This window comes from Pleurodeles waltl, chromosome 7, assembly GCF_031143425.1.
Source record: "Pleurodeles waltl isolate 20211129_DDA chromosome 7, aPleWal1.hap1.20221129, whole genome shotgun sequence".
Classification (NCBI taxonomy): Eukaryota; Metazoa; Chordata; class Amphibia; order Caudata; family Salamandridae; genus Pleurodeles; species Pleurodeles waltl.
In genome coordinates, this window is record NC_090446.1 from 1348055235 (window position 1) to 1348079073 (window position 23839).

Here is a 23839-nt window from a genome sequence, read left to right on the forward strand (position 1 = left end):
GCTTTTGCAGGGGTCACCTCTAAGGTGGCCCCTGGGTACATTTTGCTATAAATCCAATACTGGTACCAGTTTGGATTTATCCTTCTGAGTTGTTTGATACTAAACAACCAAGGACTCAAAGTGGCCATCGTGTAGCTGTGAAACTTGTACTGACCAGTGTCCAGCACATGCATTTAAAATGGCTGCTCTGTTCATTTACTATGTCCCAGGTTTTAGGGAGAGAGAACATGCACTTTAGCACTGGTTAGCAGTGGTACAGTGCCCAGAATCTTAAAGCCAACAAACACGGGGTCAGAAAAAGAAGAGAAAGGCAAAAGGTTTGGGGTTACCCCTTCAAAGAGGGCCATTTTCCAACAGTTGGTCTGGCCCCCAGACTATCCCTGATGTATGACACTCTGACTTCTCAGGAAAGTTGTGGTTGCCAGATCCTGCCCCTTTCTCTCGTTAGCACAGGTATCACAAACACACATAGGCAGACAAAAGATGTAGGACAGTTTTCAATACATTTATTGAAAAGACTACAATCTATGACTGTTGAGAATATTAGGAAGATGAAACATAGCGCAGTTAGAATTTTTACCATAAGTGAAAAGTAGATAACCAATCCCTACATATTGGAACTAACATATGCCTAAAGATTCCTATCTACACGACTAGCATCTACATGAGAGCATAGCAGCAATAGCCCTTCTCTGCCTGTACAAGTCCATGGAAGTAACACCCGCCCCAATACTTGAAAGCTGGGGCCTGCCCATCGTCTCCTCGGTTAGCTGTAGAGAGAGGGCTAAGGTCAGCAAAGTGGCAATGAGGTGGCACACAGGAGAGGATTGCTCCTCTGGCTTGAATGACCTCACTAACTCTCTTTGGCCTGTGTGATGATTTTATAACAAAATGTGCTGTATTCTGAGGAACAGGCCTGATATGCTAATGTTTCTAAATTTTAAGGTTGGCTGCGGACTCTTGTGGCAGCAATACTAGATATATTATAATGTACAGCCTTGGGCAACCATGGGCAGAGGTACACAGTGAAATCCTGGGGAAGGAAAATAATAACAACCCTTGCGCAGAATAACAGCTGATGAGAAAAAACATCCCTGCTAAAAGCAAGCAATGCTAAAATAAATAAATGAAATGAATCATGTAACTAGATAAAATGGCACAGGCTGCAGGCCTAAGCTAAAATACATGTGCCGAAGCAAGGTGTTAAAATGAACACACGATACTGGGCACTAAAAATTCACAACCCGTTACGGTAGTAGAGGTGCTGAGGGCGCTGCAGGGCAATCGTGGCAGTATGGCATTAGGTGGAGAAGGACTACCATCTGAATTCTATGAAAACTTGAATCTCAATATTGGCTCCACACTTTCTGTCACTCTTTAGTGAGGCCTGTGAAAAGATGATACTTAACCCTCTCTAAGGGTAACCATCCTCGTTGTTCTCCTGAACCAGACAAGCCACCTCAAAAGAGTGACTCAGACAGGTCATTATCACTAATCAATACGGATGCGAAGATGCTTGCTAAAATCCTCGCTAACAGAATGCCTTCGATGGTGACCAATCTGGTGCTACCTGACTAGTCTGGCTATATGCCAGATAGATCTACGTTGCATTACTTGAGCATGGTCTTTGTTTTGATGCATTAGTTAAACCCAGACCTCGAGGCGGTGGCTGTGCTGCTGGATGCAACTAAAGCATTTAACTCCTAGGAGTAGGACTTTTAATTTGCTGTACTTCACAGAACAGGCATGCTTCCTTGATCTGATAAAGCTGCTCTACACCAACCTTTCTGCCTGTCTCTGTGTTAACGAGCTGGTATCTAATGCAATAGATATAACATGGAGCACCAGGCTTGGGGCATAGGCATTCTCCTATTTTGTTTGCTTTAGCAGTGGAGCCATTTGCCTGCAGTTTGGTGGAACATTATTCACAATGGGTTTCACTGACAGGAAATTATTAATACCACTATAGGCCAAGGATATGATATATCAGTAATCCTAAGAAAAACCTGGCTATAGTCATATGAGAGTGTATGCAATTCAGTGCCTTATGTCTGTGCATCAATTGTAGCAAATCTCTAAAATTCCCTATCAACTCTAGTACCCAGAAATATTCTCTTGAACACTCCTCCGAGGATAAGAGAAGGTGTATTGTCTACAACTGTACAATATTTGATGCACTTATTTCACAAGCAGGCAAGGAGGTTGTTACAGGAAGGCACAGTACAATGTGGGAGTGAGGAAAATATGCCATAGAGATAGGCCATGGTCCATCTTGTGGTACAAAGTCTGCATACAGTTTTTTAATGAGGGGAATAAATACACAGGAAATCTGTCCATTCTCTTATGCAGTCATAATGGAAACAAAAGTAATTCGATGCCCCATGGTAGAATCTAAAACAGGACATCAGTCTGAGATAATCTAGTTAAGGAACCCCTTGTGGATGAGAAACACCTCCTGTGCATGTAAATGTTCTTCATGTGACATTCCTGCTAAAAGCCCTCAGGCCAGCATTTCTTGGCTCAATTCCTGTTCTGATTCTTGTTCTGGATTTAAGGATAAAAGCACCCACAGGCATGACACACCACCTTAATCTCCTATCCTCATCCGAGCTGCATGTTCAATGCATGACATTTTGAGCAATCTGTCACTTATCCTCTTTATTACTACATTTAGTTCTTCATTCATTTTTGGGTTGAGCCCATAACACTTACAACACATGATTCTGGAATTCCATCCCCAACAGCTTAATTCCATGCGGGTGTCAATACATTTCAGACATGCAGCATCCTTCAGATCTCTATATTTATAACATTCAGAGTGACTGAAAAAGGAGAGGCTTAAACCACAGCATTTGCTGATCAAACACAGGCGTAATGTCAGCCCTGATGAAGACACAATCAAAATCTCAACAGGCCGAAACAGTCTGCTGCAGCAGTGCATGACTCACTAGTGAGGGGAAAGCCTGAATACAGATGGAGAAGTAAGGTCTGCAAGTGCCACAGGTAGATACGAAAATAGTCTGAAAATAACGTTTTCATTCAAATAATCTTTCCCTTCACTTTATACAATGCCCTTAGATGGTAGTGTAAGAGTTACATACAATCTAAACAACCCATATTGTAAATTGTTTTTTTCCTATCTATCCTTGTGGGGTTTAGGAATGGGGAAAAGGGATTTGAAGCCACCTCTGTCTCATACACCAGCTGATTGTTCTTGTTACTTTCTGCGCATTGCGAATCAACAATAAATGGGTACCAAAGAAACCATGTTGGAAGGATCAGCCCATACTCACGTGTATAGAGGAGAATGCTGCAGACCTCGTAGCTGGATGAATAAAGAGAGACATTATACCGACATCCAGGTTCCAATGCAGTGATGCTGATGTTACCACTCGTGGATACATCTACTATATCTCTGGAAGTTATATAGTCCTCTGCTGCAGCAGTTCCCCTGTTGAACATATTGGTGCGTTGAACTGATATTCGATTTTCCTCTATCATCCAGTTGAGCGATTTGCAATCAATCTGGGGAGCTGAAATCAAACGCACAGATGTGCCCTGGATCAAGAACTATTTCAGAAACCATTATGTGCAGCTTTGTACTTCTTAGAACAAGTTCATGAACATGATATGGAGATAAAATCATCAGACTTCCTGAGGCAGCTGTCTTGGGGGGACAATGGAAGATTTTCCCAGTGGCTGTATTCTCGAAAATGCCTCCAGGGCACTGGCTGGTTGACTGTCCCTGTCCTACTGACCTATGACATCCAAAGGTCTGTCAAGATTTCTCATCCAAGGGTCTGTCAAGATATCTTCTGATTTGACTTTGGCCAATTCCACACAATGCTTGATGGTCAAGCGCCCAGCTCATCTCTACCCTCCAGTTACTACAAAATAGCTGGCAGCCCCTCTGTCTCTTTAAGATGGGATCACAGTCATCTTTGGTTCAGAGTAAGTATTTCTAATTTGCCTTTCCCATTATGATTGAATAGGAAACACATGTTATTCTATAGTTAAGGTAACAAGATGGTTCCATACCGCTGGGAAATCAGATTTTAGTTCATAACTCTATGCCATTATTATATCCATTGTTATAAAGACAGTGCGTCAGGCAGAGGACAGGCAACCACATATGATATATGTCTGACTTTCATCCAGTGCCACCATTCCTACAGAGGAACAACTTATAGCCAAGCATCTCCTGATTTATAAATAAGGGACACTTACTTCCATCCCAGACATCACATCTCCCCTTTCCTGAAGGACATTTATTCGAGCCCAGTCAGACTCCAAGTTAAATTAAAGATACTAACATGGGTGCTTAAGGCTTTTTTTGGAAATGCCCACAATACATGAAAAAACATATTAAACCACATCAACTAGCCGGTGGATTAAGATCTGGCTCTCCAGGTGCCCACTGTTAATAAGATAAAATAAGGAGGGGAGGCCTACAAGTTAGGTGGTTAAGCTGTGGAAAGAAACCCAAAGACACATCTTTTGTAATGTGCTTTATGGCTCCTCTCTTCAGAGTGGCCTGAATCCGGTGCCAGTGTATGAAACAATGCATTACAGATGCCTAATTACTTACTACAAACCTTAGGGAGGCTCTCCCTAAGGCACTGACAATTGCCCAGGGCCTATTACAGGCAAGGCAAAATGTTACAGTGACCTGGCTGCCCAAATATAGGGTCCCCCTTGCTGTGAGAAATAAGGCTGTGAAAATGTTCATAATGGTATTAGGCAATCAAATATCACTAAAGAGCAGTCCAATGCCATCTTGATCCAAGATACAATCTTACAGAATAACAATGTACAGCTTATACCATGAGGTGTGTTCATACCCTGGAGACAGGCATCCCTTCTTCGAGCCTAAATGAAAAAAATTATTTACTTCTACCCCTCGGTGCATGATAAAGGTACACACCCTTATCTGGTACCCTCATATCGTCTCCCTCATTGGGAGTTATTTACTTGTTCTGGTCGTCTCTGGATTGGAGCTCTGTGTTAGAGGCTTTATTATTTTGTGGCTGTGCTTCTTTTAGCTTAGAATGTTACTGGTGACATCTCTTGGTGGCGTTCTAGGCTCATGATAGAGATTGGTTGAAGCCTGGAGCAGCCACTGGGAGATGTTGTAGGTAGTTCCTCCTACGATATGGAATAAATCACTTTTATCTTTCATTTTCTCGTCTGCTTCATTTGCCCCTGTAACGTTCAACCTTATCATTTAAGTCATATTTGAGCATTTTTCCATGCTGCTGGAAGTTTGTTTCTGCTGTGGATTATACTTGTGCTTTTGCTAGCTTCCCAGGTCTCTGTTGGTGTTATAGGTGGCACTAAGTTTCACCCAGTAAGGGAAAAAGCTATACTGTATAATTGTTTGGGCTCAGAAGGCCAAATAATGTTTGCTTGCCTCCTTTGATAGGAGAACAAAGTACAAATTACGTTGCTGTATTAATCCCACCTTGAAGGAAATGCTGAAGATTGCCAAAGGAATAGAATGGCATCTAAAGAGTTTGGGAGGTTTATACATGTGTCTGGAACTGAAAATGTGAACTCTATTATTTAAAAAACCCACTTTTAATTATAGGTCACATGCATAGTTTGAGATGGGCAAAACCAGTCTTCAATGCAAGGAAAGTGGGCAATTTGCAAAAGCGCATAGGGCTACCCCAAAAATTGAGTTGGTTATCATCAAATAAATTATTCTCAAGGCGCAGAGGAATTAAATAGTCCTACTAGCACAGTGGTTTTATCAGTTAACAGGTGGATGCTTCTGGATATATCAAAAAAGGTGCTGATCCTGTTTGCTGCATCAGAATTGGTGATATAGTTGTTGAGGTCGCAGTAGATTCTGGATCACCAATTACTACTGACACAGATTAATTCTACTTCAAAGAATGGAGGCAGGTGCTCCTCACACCTCCTATTGTCCGTACATTAGCTTTTGGAGCTTTCACTATAGACAAGGTGTGCTTTTTTGGAAGATGTAACACACAAAGACAGAATACTTTTCACAAATGGATATATTGCAAAAAAAAGGTCACAACATTCTTGAATGCAGAGACCAGGGATCATTTGGACTGATACTGAGACCAGGCATGATTTGTCCGATACCACTGGTCAACACTCAAGATTTTCCTGCAGTTTAATTGGAGTTATTGCTCAGTAAATATGATTTACTATTTAACAATTAACTGGGTTTTAATATAAATCATTTTGAAACCGGATGTTATTTCAGTAATTCATGAGATGAGGAGTGTCCCTTTGGGCTTTAGAACCCAGTTGAAAGATCACTTGGACAAACTTTGTTCTGAAAGGGTTATAGAACCAGTTAACTCACCTCACTGGATCTTTCCCACTGTTGTGGCTAAGACAGGAGAGTTGTGATTAGGTATGAACCTTAGATCATTGAATGAGAATATTTTGTTGGATTGTTTTCCCATGCCCAGATACAGGAAACATTGCATCACCTTGGTAATGCAAGGGTTCTTTTCACCCTTGACTTGAGAGCTGCCCACCATTAAGTAGAGCTCAGTCAATACTCTCAGTCCCTAACAGCCTTCAATACTCATTTTGGGGCATTTAGATTCCTTCGCATGCCATTTGGCTTAGCTTTGGCAGCATTGTTTTTTTTCAGAAATTGAGATGTCAAATGTTTAGTTCTATGAAAACATGTTTGCAAATCAGGAAGATGTTGTGGTAATTTCTGACAGTGAGGAGAAACATTCACAAGTGTTAAATGAAGTGTTAAGGAAATTACAGGTTCATGGTGCTACAGTGAAATGAGAGAAGTGTCCATTTATAGTGAAAGAGATTGAGTACTTCGGTCATTGCATTTCTGGTGAGGGTACAAAGCCAAAGTCTGACCTGGTAGAGGCCATACAAAACAGCTCTTCTTCAACAGATAAGGGCCAAGTACGTTTTTCTTCTGGGGACGTGCCAATACTGTTCTAGATGTGTTGTAAAGTTTGCATTTCAGGCTGAACTCTTGAGGAAATTGTTGAGGGGTGGTGTAAAATTTGTGTGGGACCCTGATGAAGAAGAGGTGTTCAGATCGTTGAAGACCTTGATCATTGATGCCCCTGCTTTACAGGTTTCTGAAGATAATGATAATTCCATCATTACAGTGGATGTCAGTGGTGTAGGTTTGGGGCAGTTTTGAGTCAAATTGTGGAAGGTGAAGAGCACACCACGGAGTTTGCCTCCAGAAGATAATCTAAACTGAAAAACACATACAGTGCCATGGAGAGAAAGGCAGTTGCATGCAGAGAGGCCATCAATCACGTTTGCACTTATTTGCAGAGTAGGACATTTTCTCTTTTTACAGATCATAGACCCTAGGTGCATTTGCTAACTGAAAGGAGTTTTATTTAAGCTAGCCCAAGGCTTGTCAGATGACTATGGTAAACACACCTACTGACCAAAATGTGGATGATATGGAATGTATGGTGGGATTGACTGAAAGTGATTATTTCGGGAAAAGTCATGAATCTTCATGGCTCGCAGAACTGTTCTCAGAATTATGATAGCCAGACTTTGTTAAAACAGTTCATGGCCAACGGATGGCTGAGAGAAAACAAAATGGATAAACAAACTGCATCATTTTCCAAGGTTAGGAGTGAACTATCCATTGAAAGGGTTTTGATTATTAGGGGAAACCAGTTGATCCCGCCTGCAGTGCTGAGAGGTTGTTTAATAGAATTTGCTCACAATAGACATGTTAGCCAGGCTTGGAATTATAGGGAGGCTTTGAGATTATTACTGCTGGCCAGCAATGGACATGGAAGTTGACATGTTTGTTGCTAGTTGTGCTTTTGTAGACAGGCAGGCAAGTGTTTCAGCACTACTAAAATTCCTTTGTCGTTTGTGAAATTCCCAGTTGCCCTTGCAGAAATTAGGTTTAGACTATATTGGGCCTCTGTACAATTTACAGGAAAACTTCAGACATGCATTAGTCTTGGTCGATTATCATTCCAAATGGGTGGAATGCAAATTTCTTAAAGAATCCAACACACAGATTGTCATAGATTTTTTTAAATCACTTCTCAGTAGAGAAGGCATAGCCAAGTATTTGGTGACTGAAAATGGAGTGCAGTTTAGATTTCATGAATACATTTTTATTGTGTTGTGGGAACAAACATTTGACCATAGCTGTATAGTCCCCAAGGTAATTGTACGGTAGAAAGGGTTAACAGTATGTTGAAAGACACCATACAGTTGGCAACGGCTTGTGGGTCCAGGTTTCTTGACAAGGTCTCTGAGTGGCTAAGGAGTTACCAGAACACTCCTCATTCTACCACTGGTGTGGCTCCTTTCATAATGCTGAGGGTTATACAGTGTTCAAGTGAGTTGGCTCCTACTAGGGTTCTGCAGAAAGCACAGTTTGTGGACAGAATGCCTGACATGAAGGAGACATGCCAGAGTGGAGGATACCAGGACAAATCTAAGTTGAGGTATGATAATCTGAGGACAGTGAAAGATGTTGATTTCCAGGTGGGGTCATTGTGTGAATTAAAAGACCTCCAGATTCTAAGAAAGGGATCTCTGGAAGGTATTCCAGTACCAAGTCTCTAAATATTCCATAATGGTGGAGAATAGTAACTGGTGATACGGATATGCGGCTAAGCTCCAAAACGGTTCTTATAATGAGCAAGTTCACATGTCAGATTCATATAGTTGGTGGCTCTATGCTGGCGATCAACATAGTAATTTTGTTGTTAGTGATCCCAGTTTTGGAAGTCAGGGGGATGCTTTTGCCTTGTCTGCTGTTGAAGGTACTGTGGAGTCGGATTCCTTTTGCAAGACTCCAAGTTGCTTTGGCAGCAGAACTAGGAGCCAAACCTTTGTACATGAATATCTGGGGGACTATGTACTACCTTGACTGTAAATTGAATATTTATTGAGACTTTGAATTGTCTATGGATTAGTTTAGCTTTGCAATTTTTGTCTTTCTCTTCCTTCGTATGGGATATATGTGTCTTTCGCTCGCAGTAATTCCCTGATGCAGATAAATAACTACCGGCCCTAAAAAAAAAAAATGCCGGTGCCCTGAACCGGCAACCACCGGCTCAAATTGTGCACTGACCAAAAGGTGCTCCTTTAAAGGTACACCTGGAGAGAGAAGTTTATTTTTTTCATTTAGGGGGTAGCATAGCATCTGCCTCCAGCATGTGGATACAATGATATTAAGGAGGAATTAGATTACTCAGTACATTAACCAGTGCCTCTGCCTAGAAAGGCCTCAGTCAAAGCCATCCATATAGCGTCTAATCCTGTGAAACATTTGTAAAAGAAAGAAAGCAAAATAATGCATAAACCCAAAAATAAAAAGAAAGCACTTACGAACAGTTGTGGGAATTGCGGTGCTTGCCTCTGTTGCAACTGTGGGGAAAAACACCAAGAAAATATTATTTTGAAGGGCATCACATTGTGAACTCTTACTGCAATCTGAATTATTGGGGACATATGGAAGGGGTGATGCCGGTATTTGGGGCTAAGAAGCACAATCTACGCTGCCGCAATTTCAACCGGAGATGCCTTTTATGGCGAAAAGATACCCCACTACCCGCTCACTCGTAGCCGCCACCCCCGTGAAGAGGGAAAGCAGATTCATGCACAAGGCTGCGGTTAGGGCTGATATGTTCGTGTGCAGTTTACAAAGCATGTGCTCGGAAACTCTAAGCTGCATTATGTTTATCCAAAAGCAGTGCTTTAAATTGGCCGGTGCTGTCCGGTACTGAGAACCGGCAGTTTTTTTTCATTTTGAGAGACAGAGTACCTGCACTTCTCAAGAAAAATGTAATACTTTTAATTGGAGAGTACCGGCACTTCTCAGAAACAAGCAGGTACTCTGGCACAGAGTACCTGCACTTCTATTTTTCCATTTCAGCACCGTCCAAAAGCATATTATAAAAACTGTGCAGGGAAGTTGCTTCCATCACATCATAAAACGGAGGGAGAGCGGGCACTGTCAAGAGTGGCCTTCAAGCTCTGGTTTTACCAAGAAGCCTATGGATGAAAATTTGACTTGTGCGATTTTTGGTCTGTGGAAGAAAGCAGAGAACGTCACTAAGGCGCAAGGCAACTGCAAACTTAGCAAATCCAGGTTACCAAAGGGACCAGTCTTCAGTGTGTAAAACTTCAAATAGAGCAATAATTCTCCACTCCACCTCTTTCCCATGCGCTCTGCTCCTGAACCATTAACGTGGATTTCCTCCATAAAATATTAAACGCATTGCAAGCCACCCGGGACCGAGGTAGTTAAGAGTTCACGTCAGAGCATCCTCGCTCCTCACACTCATTTCAGGGCTGATAATTGAGGGACTCAGTAAAAATATGTCTGAAAAGATGGTGCTGTGGGCGGTAGTGCAGGTAGGCACGTCCACATGGGAAACGTGCGTAAGAGGCTGCAGCTGGAGTATTTACATTTTGAAGCAAGCCCTGCCGGCTCTCACATAAACCATCGTGGCCCATTGCACCTTTGAGTCAAAACCTCTCCAAAGTTATTTCATCCAATTAGAGCCCGATGTTCGACTCTATAAAAGTGTGTTTTACGTTTACTTTCTTGCATAGTTATTCGATGCCGTTCACTCTGGCAGCTATTTTCTAAGTCAGTGTGATTTACACTGATTCATGTTTGAAATAGCACTATCTCCAGTCTCTCCTGCTACGAAAAAAGCTTCTGTCCTTAAGGCTCCAAACAATTCGTCTCTGCTTTATATACAAAGTGTTGTCTTGGCTAGAGCAGCTTTGTGACACTCTTCTTAGCGCTGAGAAGCCCAGGGATTACTAGGAAACTTGCTTGTAAAATCGGTCACAAGAGGGGTGAAACTGAATCTGTCACAGTGAGGATGCATAATAGTACACTGGTGTGACAGCTGAAGTCAAACAACCTAAGCAGTGGCCTGGACGTTCAGACCACAAAGAAAGCCTGCAATGGCAACATTTACAATCAATCAATCAGCAGATTTGTAGAGCGTGACTAGTCACCCGCTAGGGTCTCAAGGCACTGGGGGGGGAGGGGTAGCAAGGGAACAGTCGTCGAGGATCTGTTGGGGATCAGTCGAAGAGCCATGTTTTGAGGTATTTCCTGAATTGCGAGAGGGTGGGAGATCTTCTGAGGTGGATGGGGAGGGAGTTCCAGGTCTTGCGGCGACGTATGAGAACGATCTTCCTCCAGCTGTGGTCTTCCAGATGAGTGGGATGGCGGCGAGGGCAAGGTCGGTGGAGCGGAGCTGTCTGGTGGACGTGTAGAAGTGGAGTCTGCGGTTGAGGTATTCTGGTCCGACGTCGTGAAGGGCTTTGTAGGCGTGCGTGAGAAGCTTGAATGTTATTCTCTTGTCTATTGGGAGCCAGTGCAGGTCTCTCAGTAAGGCAGAGGTATGGCTGTGTCTGGGGGCGTTCTAGATGAGACGGGCGGAGGCGTTCTGGATGCGTTGCAGTCTTTTCCGTACCTTGGTGGTGGTTCTGGCGTAGAGTGCGTTGCCGTAGTCTAGGCGGCTGCTGATGAGGGCCTGGGTGACTGTGCTTCTGAATTCGGTTGGGATCCATTTGAAGATTTTCTGAAGCATGGGCATGGTGTGGAAGCAGGCAGAGGAGACTGCGCTGACTTGACGGTTCATTGAGAGTGCTGAATCCAGGATGGAGCCGAGGTTACGGGCGTGGTCGGTAGGGACCGGAGTGCTTCCGAGGGCAGTGGGCCACCATGAGTTGTCCCAGGCAGAGTGGTTGTTGCAGATGACGAGGATTTCAGTTTTGTCGGGATTTAGCTTGAGACAGCTATCCTTCTTCCAGGCGGCGACTGCCTTCATTCCGTTGTAGAGGTTGGTTTTGGCTGTGTGCGGGTCGTTGGTGAGGGAGATGATTAGCTGTGTGTCGTTGGAGAATGAGACGATGTTGAGCGCATGGTGTCTGGCATTGATTGCTAGTGGTGCCATGTAGAGGTTGAAGAGAATGGGGCTCAGAGAGGAGCCTTGCGGGGCACCGCAGTTGATCTTGGTGGCCTCTGAGTAGAAGGGAGGGAGTCGGACCTTCTGGGTCCTGTCAGTGAGGAAGGAGGTGATCCATTCTAGTGCCCTGTTGTGGATGCCAGCGTCATGGAGATGAGTCCATAGAGTGTGGTGGGAGATGGTGTCGAAGGCGGCGGACAGGTCAAGGAGGATGAGAGCTGCGGTCTCACCCCTGTCTAGGAGGATGCGAATGTCATCCGTGGCGGCGAGGAGGGCGGTCTCGGTGCTGTGGTTGCTCCAAAAGCCCGACTGTGAAGGGTCCAGGGTGTTGATGTCTGTTGACAGCTTTTTCGATGACTTTCACTGGGAAGGGGAGCAGAGAGATGGATCGGAAGTTCTTGAGGTCATCTGAGTTTGCGGTGGCCTTCTTCAATAAGGGGTTGATTTCGGCGTGTTTCCAAATGTCTGGGAAGGTGGCGGTTTCAAAGGAGCGGTCGATGATGTGCCGGAGTTTGGGAGCGATGGTGCTGCCTGCTTTGTTGAAGATGTAGAGTGGGCAGGGGTCAGAGGGTGAGCCGGAGGGGATGGAGTTTATGATGTTGAGGGTTTCTTCATCAGAGATGTTGGATCAACAAAGTAGGTGGCGGGGGTCCGGAGATGCTTCGGTGGTGGGTTTGACGGTAGTGGGCGTGGGGTAGTCCTGAGCCGGGAAACTGTCATCGATGTCTGGGATCTTGCAGTAGAAGTAGGTGGAGATGTTGTTGCAGAGTTCTTGGGAGGGGGGATGTCCTTGGAGTTTGCTCCGGGGTTGGTCAGTTCACTGATGATCGCAAAGAGCTCTTTGCTGTTGTGTACATTGTTGTTAATGCGTTCCTGGAAGGTGTTTCTCTTGGTGGTCCTGATGAGTTGGTGGTGGATGTTTATGGCTTTTTTGAAAGCTTTGTGGTTGGTGGGGGTCCTGTCGGTGCGCCATTTTCTTTCGAGGCTTTTGCAGTTTTGTTTGGATTCCTTGAGGGCGAGGGTGAACCAATTGGCTTTCGTTGCTGTGCGTCTGTTGGAGGGTTTGTTGATGGGGCTAAGGTATTGGCGCAGTCTGAGATCCACTTGTGTTGTGGTCTAGGGCAGCTGTGTTCACATCGAGGTCGTCTTGGGGGTGTGTGTGAATTATTGAGGCTGGTGGATAGCTGGTCCTTGGTGATCTTGTTCCAGCTCCTGCAGAGGGTTTGGTGAGCGAGGTGTCGGTCGGGTGGTTTGCTGAAGGTGAAGTGGATGCAGCGGTGGTCCGTCCATTGGAGTTCGGTGGTGTGGCTGACAGAAATGTGGTTGTGGTGTGTCTGGAGGAGTGGGTGGGTGAAGTGATGAGTTGCTCGAGTCCAAGGTTGGCAAGGTTTTCGAGCAGCGTGGTGGAGTTGTTGTCATTGGGGTTTTCCAGGTGGAAGTTGAGGTCCCCGAGGAGGATGCAGTCCTTGGAAGCAAGCGCGTGGGTAGTGACGAGGTCGGCAATGGTGTCACAGAACGGGGGCAGGGGCTAGGCGGCCTGTAGATGAGGGTGCCTCACAGTGTGGTGTTTCAGTTATTTCCAATTTGGCAGTGGAGGAGTTCTATGTTGGTCATGGTGTCTTCAGTGTTGGTGAAGAGGCGCAGAGACTCTTTGTGGACGATGGTGATGCCTCCGCCAGGTCAGTTCATGCGGTCTGTGCGGGGGATCTTGTAGCCGTCAGGGATGGTGATGTTGTGTGCCGAGGAGGGGTTTAGCCAGGTTTCCGTGAGGAAGGTGGCTTCCGGGGATGTTGTGTCGTTGAGGTTCCAGAGTTCGATGGCGTGCCTGTGGATGGAGCGCGTGTTGATCAAGATGCAGCTGAGGTTGTGTTCTGCTTCGTGGGTCCTCAGGTTGGATCAGAGTTGCGGAGGCTGGTGAATCTGCAGAGCCTGAAAATCCAGGCAAAGAACCGTAAACTACATTCTCTCTTCAACTGGAAGCCAATGATGGTATTATAAATGTATGTATGTGATCTACATAGCACCAGCCAGGAGAAAAAGCAATGGAGTGCTGTGCACGATGGGGCTTTTACAGTGCATGATGCAGAAGTAGGAGAAGCGGAGACACAATGTCAGGCCTCATGAAAAGAGGGTGCAGTGGGAGAGGAGACTCTCTAGGAATGATCAAGCATCCGAGTGGTTACGCTAGTTCCTGTCACATTGCTGTAATTAGGATCCCCCTTGGAAATGTAAAAGAAATCAGCAAAGACATGCTTCTGCATTTTTTAGACACTACCTGAGCTACCAAAGACTCAAGCACAGAGCATTATCATCCCAGATGTGAGGTGGTGAAGGCCTGTACAGCAAACTGTTTCCTTCCTTCTTAAAATGTGTTTCAAAATACTATTCTTAAAATATAAGATGCAGAATATATCTTAATCTGAGCTACCAGGGCCAGATTGCCAGGGATTTTTAAGCTAAATTTTCTCACCAATGTAAAACGCCAAGAGCAGATACCCATCTTGTCATTCTGAAAGGAGGTAACTGCAGAGTTTGTCCATACCACAGCCTGTCAACACCTCAGTCCTGCTGGTGTTCATGCTCAGCCAAATTATTTCTACAAGTGTGTGAAAACTCGAAATATTTTTTTAACGTTTTTTGAAAATTACCTGAATTTTCACATGCAGCGAGAAATGTATTTTGAGAAATGTTGTGTGTAAGTTTCACAGCAGGGCGTGACTTGCATAAAAAATCCAAAAGAGATACCGTTACAAAGGTCGATCAGAAATGTGTCTCAGTAAGACAATTTCTGCTCAAAGCAGTCTCCTGAGAGCAAAAAAATGCCACACATTTGGGAGAAGCAAAATGTTAATAAAGTTTATACATTTCATGAGTGTACTATTTATTTTACACATCATTCTACTGAGGAACCACAATTCAGCTCTGTAACTAGGGTCTTATGAACATTGCACATCAGGAAAAGATCAGGCAAATGGTCCTGACATACAGCTGACTATCCCAGGCCTACTGATCTTACTACAGAACAATCTATAAATCGCCTTCTCCAGCTTTCCATATGATGGACACTTCACTCTGGTCCATGCCTCGCATCGCTCCTGTTCTGAGGGACATTCACTGACTCCCGATAAGGGTCATGGCTAACTTCAAGGAACTGACATGGTTGCACAAGGCTTTTGGAACATGATTAGGATACAAGTAAGAAATCTGCAAAAGCAGCAGCCAACCAGTCTATAATGATCTAACTCTCAAGAGTCTGGGAAAAGTGCCCACTGTTAAAATAACTGAGAAGGAAACGTCTTCCCAAGTCAAAAGACTAAGCTGTGAAATAAATTTACAACAAATCTGAGACTCAGAGGAGACTGAAAGATGAGGTGCCTCATTTCTGGGCCAAACCTGAACATGAAACTTTCTACTGTGCTCTCTGACTGGCCTGTATCCAGCACAGAAGTAGTGGATCCTTTCAGAAGATGTATTTCAACAACTACGTGCATTGTGCTAATTGGACTCATAATCCTCAGCAATTAAACTATGTGGACTAAGCTACAAATGTTTGTAAAAGGAAATCCCAACAATGGGACATGGAGTGACCTATTAACCTCAGGGTGACTGCAGGTCGGTGAAGGGGGCACCCAGAAGGCAAGTAACAACACAACCCCACTGTACTCTATTTTGAAAATGTTTATACCTCTGCCATAATTACCTTTACCTCTGGCCACCTAATTTCATCTGTGTCAGCTGTGCATTGTTCTGCCTCTTGTCTTCTCATTTCACTTTGGTTATTACTCTGATTCTCTTTCTTGTCCTTATGCTGTTACTCATGCTGGACTCCTCTTTCTTTCCTACCCATCTCTAAAGGCCAGAGGCCTACATGCTCAACTTACTCCCTTGTTTCGTTACCCTTGGTTAACAGATTTTTGAAACCTGTGTTTCTGAATGCACTCGGACTACTGGGAGCCTGACTGTCCAGACTTGCTCCTCTGAGCTGCCTTGCTGGTATTTGCTTCTTTCTACGGTGATACGCAAAATAGAATCCATTCATCCACACTTGCATATTTCTGCAGGGGCATTTAGGAGTGCATGGGGCAACACTAGTGACAGCAGCCATGTATGCAATGACAAGAACAGGTTTGGTTGAAATACACAGGGAAGAGTACATGGGCACCCGCAGGACTGGCTGTGCATCCGTGGGCTCCCTGTGTTACACAGGAGCCGGGTGGTCGAGCCCTCTAGCTGAGATGAGCTCATGGACTCACTGCTTGTAGGTAACTCATTCAGGTGGTATAGCCTAACCACACAAGCCGGAGTGATGCTCTCTGCTTCAGAGCGTTGTTCATTTAACACCATGCATAAGCGCTTCAAGAGTGCCACAAATGTTTTAAAGTCCATTCTAGCCTATTACATTGCACAAAAGGAATTTCTATAACTAATGTAGTTACATGAGAGTAACTGCTCTGTTCCCCTCACGATAAAGCGTCACTCAAAGTGTCACACCTGAGATATTGAAATGTCACTCATAGGGACACTGCAAATACAGATATGTCACACAAAAGCAAACTGAAAACTTACCAGCTGTGCAGCCATTCTGGTGTCACTAAACTGCACTGCTATCCTGTTTAAGTCATAATCTTACAGAATAAGAATGCTCAGAGTTGAAAATGCAAAGCTCTCCAATCACCTTGTAAAAACAAAATCAAGCCTCAGAATATCAGTACATTACCACCTTGTCACTGCCTTGTCCCATTGCTTACATCATGAGGTGCGTACACACTCTGGAGCTACGCGCCCTGCTGCCTACCTAGAAAAAATGCTTTCACACCTTCTCCTTTGAGCCTTTTTTTTCTTGAAGCTGGTAGATTGTTTCTGTTCTGGACTGTTTTCCTGTTTAAGCTGACTGGGTTCTGCTGGCACTCTGTGCCCCCCCACTTTTCTGGTGGACTGGTTTAGGTTTGTGGTTGCACTTCTGGGTGTTGCACCCGGTCTCCTGTGATGGACATGGATTCCCCGATCTAATGGCCAGAAGGATAGGGTATGGCCCTCTGTGTCCTGCTGGGATAGAAACTGAGGTGTATCATTTCGGGTATGCCACTGGAGACTCCTTTGCCTGAGGATGTGGGGAGATAACCTGGTTTGAGCCTCCCACTCTCTTCTTTGCTGAGCTAGTCGCTTCTGGGCTGTTGCTCTGTCTCCCTATCCTGTGCCCTTTGGGTAGACTGTTGTGTGCTCCAACCTCCTTGCTGAGCATGTTGAGAGCGTGGTCCTCTATTGTGTTTGGCCTGCCCTTCACTGGCTTCCTGCTGGCTTTGGAACTGATGCTGAGTTTCATATAGACTTTGCCTCTGTTGCTAGATAGTAATCCCTCTACCTCACCAGTGTGAACACTGAATTCTTACTAATAAATATTTATGTATTTGAATTATGAATCTGCATAGAATTTAACTTAGTATAGAAAATAATGCACAACTTTGAAAATTCACCTACTTGACTGATCATCAGTAATCATGAAGTGTCCTTATTAATTGCTTATTAAAATACATTTATATGCTCATTTTTAAATTAATGTAGTAGTGTTATATTAATGATTACGTATTATGTATTTGCTTTATAAATTGTAGGCCTTAAAGTTAGCAAGGTCTTGGGCCTAGCTTGCACAGCCTTATATTAAACTGCACTGTTAGGATAACGCTGTGAGAAATGCTCGCTTTAAGAAATTAATACGCAAATTGTTCTTTTCCACTGAGTTGACCATACATTAGCAGATGTTTTATTTTCCCATGAGAACCGGTTGCAAGAAATGCTGTATTAGTTATTGTTACTTTATAAAGTTTAGTGTGTGAGAAAGCGATGTTCCCAGGAGCTAACAATGGATGCACTGAATGGAGAACGGAGTGATACAAAATTGATACCTGACCAACCTGACGAAGGGAACAGGAGAAGAGGAGCCACTCATCGACATGTGAAAAACAGTTTAGTTATATCTAAAACCTGAAGTTCTATCTTCAGTGGATTAAAAGTAACCATACAATTATTTGACCAATGGCATTGTGAGAAGTGTTTTAGATAATGTTAACTTAGCCCGACTGCACTGAGAAGAGAAAGGCTTTTCCCACCTTGATATCCTCCTGAGAGGAGCTTGTTTGTCTGAGGAGCCGAACAACTCCTGAGGACTTTATTTCTATCTTTAACTTTATTGCTTAAACTTCCGATGCTGAATACTGATCCTTAGACATTGCTTTCAAATCGCTCAGATAGTGTAAGAGTCCCTGGTTTCGGAACCATTCCCTTCCATGGCCCATTGCTGATACTGACCAAACAGATGTCCAATTGACAAAGATAATCGCAGCTTGCTGATCCATACTGAGGAACGGTGTAACAAAATGTTATTATGCTGACGTAATTTGTCTTTTGTTTCTAGGTACCAACCGATATTTTGATAGAGCCATAGGTAGATGTTTTTCCAAATTGGTGTTGACTAAAATTGTTTTGCATGAAGTCCAAACAAGTGCTATTATAATCAGAAGGTTAGTGAGGGATGACCCTAAAATGCTAATAAGGGCTATTAATAAATAATTGCTGTTACTCAGTTTCTGAATCTAGATGTATGCTATTTCTATTGTTCTTCCTATTGATTCGTACTGTAACTCTAGAGTATATCATTTGATTTTGAGACTAAGTTACGTGATATTAGCATTGTTAATATAGGGAAATAAACTTTCTCACTTTTGCATAAAGGTGTGGTTATTCATGGCCAAAGGGGTCATGGTGTGTAAGATTACTGACTCCAAAGGTTAATAAAGTTTCTGATTGATATTGTTTGATGGGTTGTATTGAATTTGTAACTTGTGGTGGGATTTACTCTAGGCGTAGACAAAAGGTCCATCAAACTTCTAACAAGTCCCCTTATAAATTAAAGATAAGAAACCAAATAAGGTCAGACGCACACACACCAGTTTGGGTTTCAACCCTCCATCGTGTGTTCCCTTTGCTTGGGGTTAGGCGAGTGTACACCCTCTTTTGCTGGGATGAAGCCTGATTTTGGGCTTTCTCTTGTACTCTCTACTGAGACTGGGGCTTATGGGATGTGTCCCCTATTTTGTGGCTTCTTGTTAGGTGAGTGTGTGCCACTGTCTCCAGTCTGGACTTGTTGGCGGCTAAGTGGTTCCTGCTCCATCGTTTGACCTGCCTGTCCATGACTCCATCCCAGGTTTAGAAGAAAGCTCCTTCCATGGGATGCTGGCAGAACTTGGCCTTCTCCCGCTCTATTTTGGTATCTGACACATACGTGCCCTGGACTAGTCTATGACTGGGTCGGTTGCCTGGTCTTCCCCTCTTCCCTTTTGTTCATGGCATTCAGATTTTATAATGAAGGGTATTGTGCCTCATTCTTCTGCCTTTTTGCTCTTGGACATCCCTTTTCTTTGGTGTGGCACTTTGTAGCATGCTGTACTGTGTCCTACTTATTTATCTGGGACTGTGTTGGAGTCAGCAGTGTGTTAACAGTTCCCAGCTAGTCCTTCTCCTTTTGTTTTTCGAGGGGGTGGGAGAGTTCATATGTTCTTGCCCCTGTGTTGTAAGGGTGCTTATAAGGTAGTTGCTTTGACTCCTAGTCAACTCTGTGATCATCTTCTCTGTCCCTATGGGAGTTGTTGGGATACTGGTCCATAAGGACTGTTCGGTGGTAGACTTGGGTTGGCATTTCCATCAATTTACAAACCTTAGGCTTCCTTGGCCCGCAGCTATATGCTAAAGATTCCCTCCTTATCTAAAAAAATGTTCTTCAAGTTGGTCTTTTAGTCTCCCTTTTTTCTTTTTGGTGTTTAGTACTGGGCTAGTAAACGGAGTGCTCATGTGGGCAGATGCACAGATTAATTCTCTGTTGAAAGTCACCAGTGACTTCTTGGAGGGCATGGAGCTTGTTGATGTTGTGTCCTCTCACTGCCCTACTGGGGGGGGTTCTCGAAGATCTGGTATGCCCCACCCCTTCATTTTGGGCTTGGGTTTTGAGGTAGTTTGCTCCACTCCTACACATCATTTTGCAGTCTTTGGTACAGAGGCTGAGCTATTGCCACAGGGTGGTGCCTCTGCCCTGTTTTGTTTAGGTTTTCATGTGCCTTCTTGCTTTTCCATGGGTTTGTTTGTCTCATTCCAGGTTGGACTTGGTGCCAGAGATTGCTGGCAGTGTCTTCTTTAGTTTATCTCATTCTGCCCGATACCCCTGTTTTATGTTGACTTCTGAATGCTTTGACACTTGGAGTAGTGTGACTACCCAGGTTTGTCATGAGACTTTTCAGGTTGTTGTGGTTTCTTTGCTAGGTTATTCCTCTTGGCTGACTCATGGCCTTCTCATATGGGATTCTTGTCCATGACTCCTCCCACTCCTACAGGAGAGATTAGGGGTGTTCTCACCCAGGGATGTCAAGGGCATCCCTTACTAATACCGAATCGCAGAGGTATGTAGGAATGTTTTGTGACCGAAATGCGGTCGCACAACATTCACATTTTACCACCTACTTCAAGTAGGTGGAAACCCATTCGCAAATGGGAAGGGGTCCTCAAGAGCGCCCTTCCCCTTTGTGAATGCATGCGAAAAATTTTTTTTACGATCAGGCAGTGGTCCCACTGAAAACCACAAAGAAAACCACAACAACCTGAAAAGTCTCATGACAAACCTGCGTACTCTTAAAAAACTAAACAAAAACTTTTCATTTTTCTTTTTTAAACGCATCCCGTTTTCCCTTAAGGAAAACGGGCTGCATTTAAAAAAAAAAACAAAAAAAGATTGCTTTATTTAAAAGCAATCACAGACTTGGTGGTCTGCTGAGTCCAGCAGGCCATCATCCCTGTGATTGTAGCCATTCACAATGGGTCGCAAATTGCGACCTACCTCATGAATATTAATGGGGTAGGTTGATTTGTGAGCCGTTGGGAATCGCTAAATGAAACTCTTGGACTTTCATATATTCAAATAGTGATTACCTAATTGCAATTCGCAGAAAATCGCAATTAGGTAAATCGCTATCCAGATAATGATACATATGGCCATAAAATTCTCACTGTGCACACTGTACCTCCTAATTCTTTTGTAAATTAGCACCCGCCCTTCCTGTGTGATCATGGTCTGTTGGGCTGCTTTGGTGGCCATCATAGGAATGTTATGGGCAGAGGTGCTCCTTTACAGGCACACCTGGGGGCAGAGAAGTTTAATTTCATTTCTTTCACATAGGAAAAACAGTGCTCCAAAACCAGGGTGAAAATGCATAAGAATCAGAATAATGAGATTACTGGTAAGTATCAAATAGTTTACCACTTGCTTTGTAAGACCCATAGTCATCAGTGGGGACTATTATCTATGTAACATTTTCAAGCAATGAAAGATAAAAAGTAAATGAACAAAAGAAAAAGACTTACAAGTAGCTGTGGTGTTTTCACTACTTTGTGTTGTACCTGTGGAAACAAATGTCATTGTTATTAGAGTGCATTCCCATGAGCTCTTCTGTCCCAGAATGAAGCACATGACTAATTATTAGTCACAAATGGGATGGCTGGGCAGGGGACCTGGGAGGGTAGTAAGGGCAAGAGAGTCTTTTGGCAATTTTTTTTTTTGTTGTGGTTCCTGCAAAACATTACTGTTCGGGAAGCTGCTGGCTATTTCTCAATCTAAAAAAAGACACCTTTGACTTAGGCAAAAATGTTTTGCTCTCAAAAACACACATTACCATAGTATTTCCTGGCACTGAAGGGAACTACTTAGTGTGTGAATGTGCTCACTGTGAAAGGGAAGCATGCCGCAACTCACAGTGAAGTCAGCCAATGCCTGAAGTGAGCTGATGCATTGCCTCTTGGTGCATGCTAGAGTGGGTTGGAGAAAAATGTGAATGACACAAACACAGACAAACGGACGAAGTGTGGCTGAAAACCCCTGAAACTCATGATTTTAGTCAAATCAAAAGGTCTTGGCTGACACAGACCTACAAAGATGATCATTATCTGGGTGGCAGCCTCTTGAATTTGCGAAAGAAGCTAAGAAGGGAACAATGAAACAAAGAAGTAGAGAAAGACTAATAGAAAGTAACGGAAGAAGTAAGGACAGAAAGGAAAAGAAAGGAAAGAGGGCAAGCAAGAAATAAGGAACAAAACAAAGAAAGAGGGAAAAGAGAAAGAAAGGAGGATAGAAAGAAAAATAGAATGAGAACGAAAAGGAGAAGAAAGAAAAAACAAAGCTAGGGAGAAGGAAGAAGAAAAAAGACAAAGAAAGGAGGAAAGAACAATGAAAGGAAAGAAAGAAAAAAGGAAGGAAAGAATGAAAGAAAGAAAGGGAGAAAGAAAACAAGAAAGAAAGAAAGCAAAGAATGAAAAAGAGAAGAAAGAAACAAGAAAAAGACTGAAAAAAGAAAGTAAAGAAGAAAGATGATTTAAAGGAAGAAAGGACAGGAGGAAAGAACGGCCAGAGAGAAAAAAGCAAGAAAGAAACAAAGAAGGAATAATGACAGAAAGAATGAAAGAAGGAAATATAAAAGGTGTTTCAAGTGCTGCAAATTAAACATGATGAAGGCTGATTTTTTTCCTGGGCAAAAATTATTAATCAACCATTGGTGAAATTGGGTTCAGAATAACTGTGTTCAGAAGAATTGTCCTCGTATGTATTCTCATGTATATTGCCGACACTTTCATCTGTATACTGCATGCATAGTAAAAAGAAGTAACTCAATAAAGAACAGTTTCAAATGAACACAATCTGTTATGCTTTGCAATACAGCAGTCAGATGAAGAGAAGACACCCCAAAAGGAACTCACAACAGCACTGGAAGTAGACAGGGACTGATAACGTGTGGAATGTGGCCTGTGCTCACAGCTGATAGAAACGTACTGCTTTTACCTCAGGCTCTGCACACAAAGGCAATGCTAAAGTCAATATAAAGAAAAGCAAAAACACTGGCACTGAAGGGAACTACCTTGTGTGCGGAGGTGCTCACTGTGAAAGAGCAAAATGCAATCACTCAAAGTGAAGTTAACCAGTGGCTGCAGTAGGCTGACCAATTGCCCCATTATACTGTGTGCTGCAGGGGCAGAAGCCAAATGTGGACGACACAACAACAGACCAATGGACGAAGAGAGTTGGCAGAAAGCCCCTTTAAGTAAGCAGAGTATGCAAAGACTTTTAGTAAAATCTTAAGGTCTTGGCTACAGCCAGACCTATAAAAGCTGATGCTAACCACATACCCAACACCTACTCTATGGTCCTCCTACACTCTAATGATGAAAAAGCTTTAGCTACGGCTTAAACGTCACTGGGTTGTTTGCATATAGTGTGTCTGGAAACTTAATGATCTAGTTTTTCCAAATGTACTTTTTCAAACTGCACAGGAGGTCAAGCCCTGGAGAGGGACTGGCTGCTTTTATTACATTTTTAAAAGGAGGGGAGTTGATCAGATAGTATGGACCGTGGGCTCCAAGCTCTAATTTCAGAAGGAGCTTATTTTTTTAATGAAACTAAATCACAAACTTTATGTAAATCTCATTAACATCAATGTTTGAGAGCAAAAGAGACAATTTGCAGGGTAATGTATAGGCATGCTCGACTGTAACCATTCTAAGGGAAACTGCTGGGTGTTATGCAATACTGATCATTCAGTATGCATCTGAAAAATTTGCTTTATTTGAAATAATTATCAAGCCTGTTCCATCTCCTTTCTAAATCATCAATACTATGCTAGATAGCCAATTACTCCGTTTTTTACTAGATCAGCTGCTGTAGGGCATGGCTTGCGCCTGCCCTGCATGTGACTTTCGAACATGTCTTCCTCCTCGGAGAAGAGGTATGCTGAGTCGGTGGCAGGTGTGTCAATGCCTGCATTCATTCAGCCACCAGAAAACACCATTTCCTTCAAGGCATC

At 43.4% G+C, this 23839-nt stretch overlaps 1 protein-coding gene across 1 annotated transcript in view; it reads right to left on the minus strand.

The window, feature by feature from the left end:
• Positions 1-23839, minus strand: part of PTPRH (protein tyrosine phosphatase receptor type H) — a 634102-nt gene that overhangs the window by 385535 nt on the left and 224728 nt on the right. The window contains exons 3-5 of the mRNA XM_069200757.1: positions 21354-21389; positions 9343-9381; positions 3294-3533 (exon numbers count right to left, since the gene is read on the minus strand). Coding sequence (XP_069056858.1) covers positions 3294-3533; positions 9343-9381; positions 21354-21389 — 315 coding nt within the window. The remainder of the gene's footprint in view (positions 1-3293; positions 3534-9342; positions 9382-21353; positions 21390-23839) is intronic.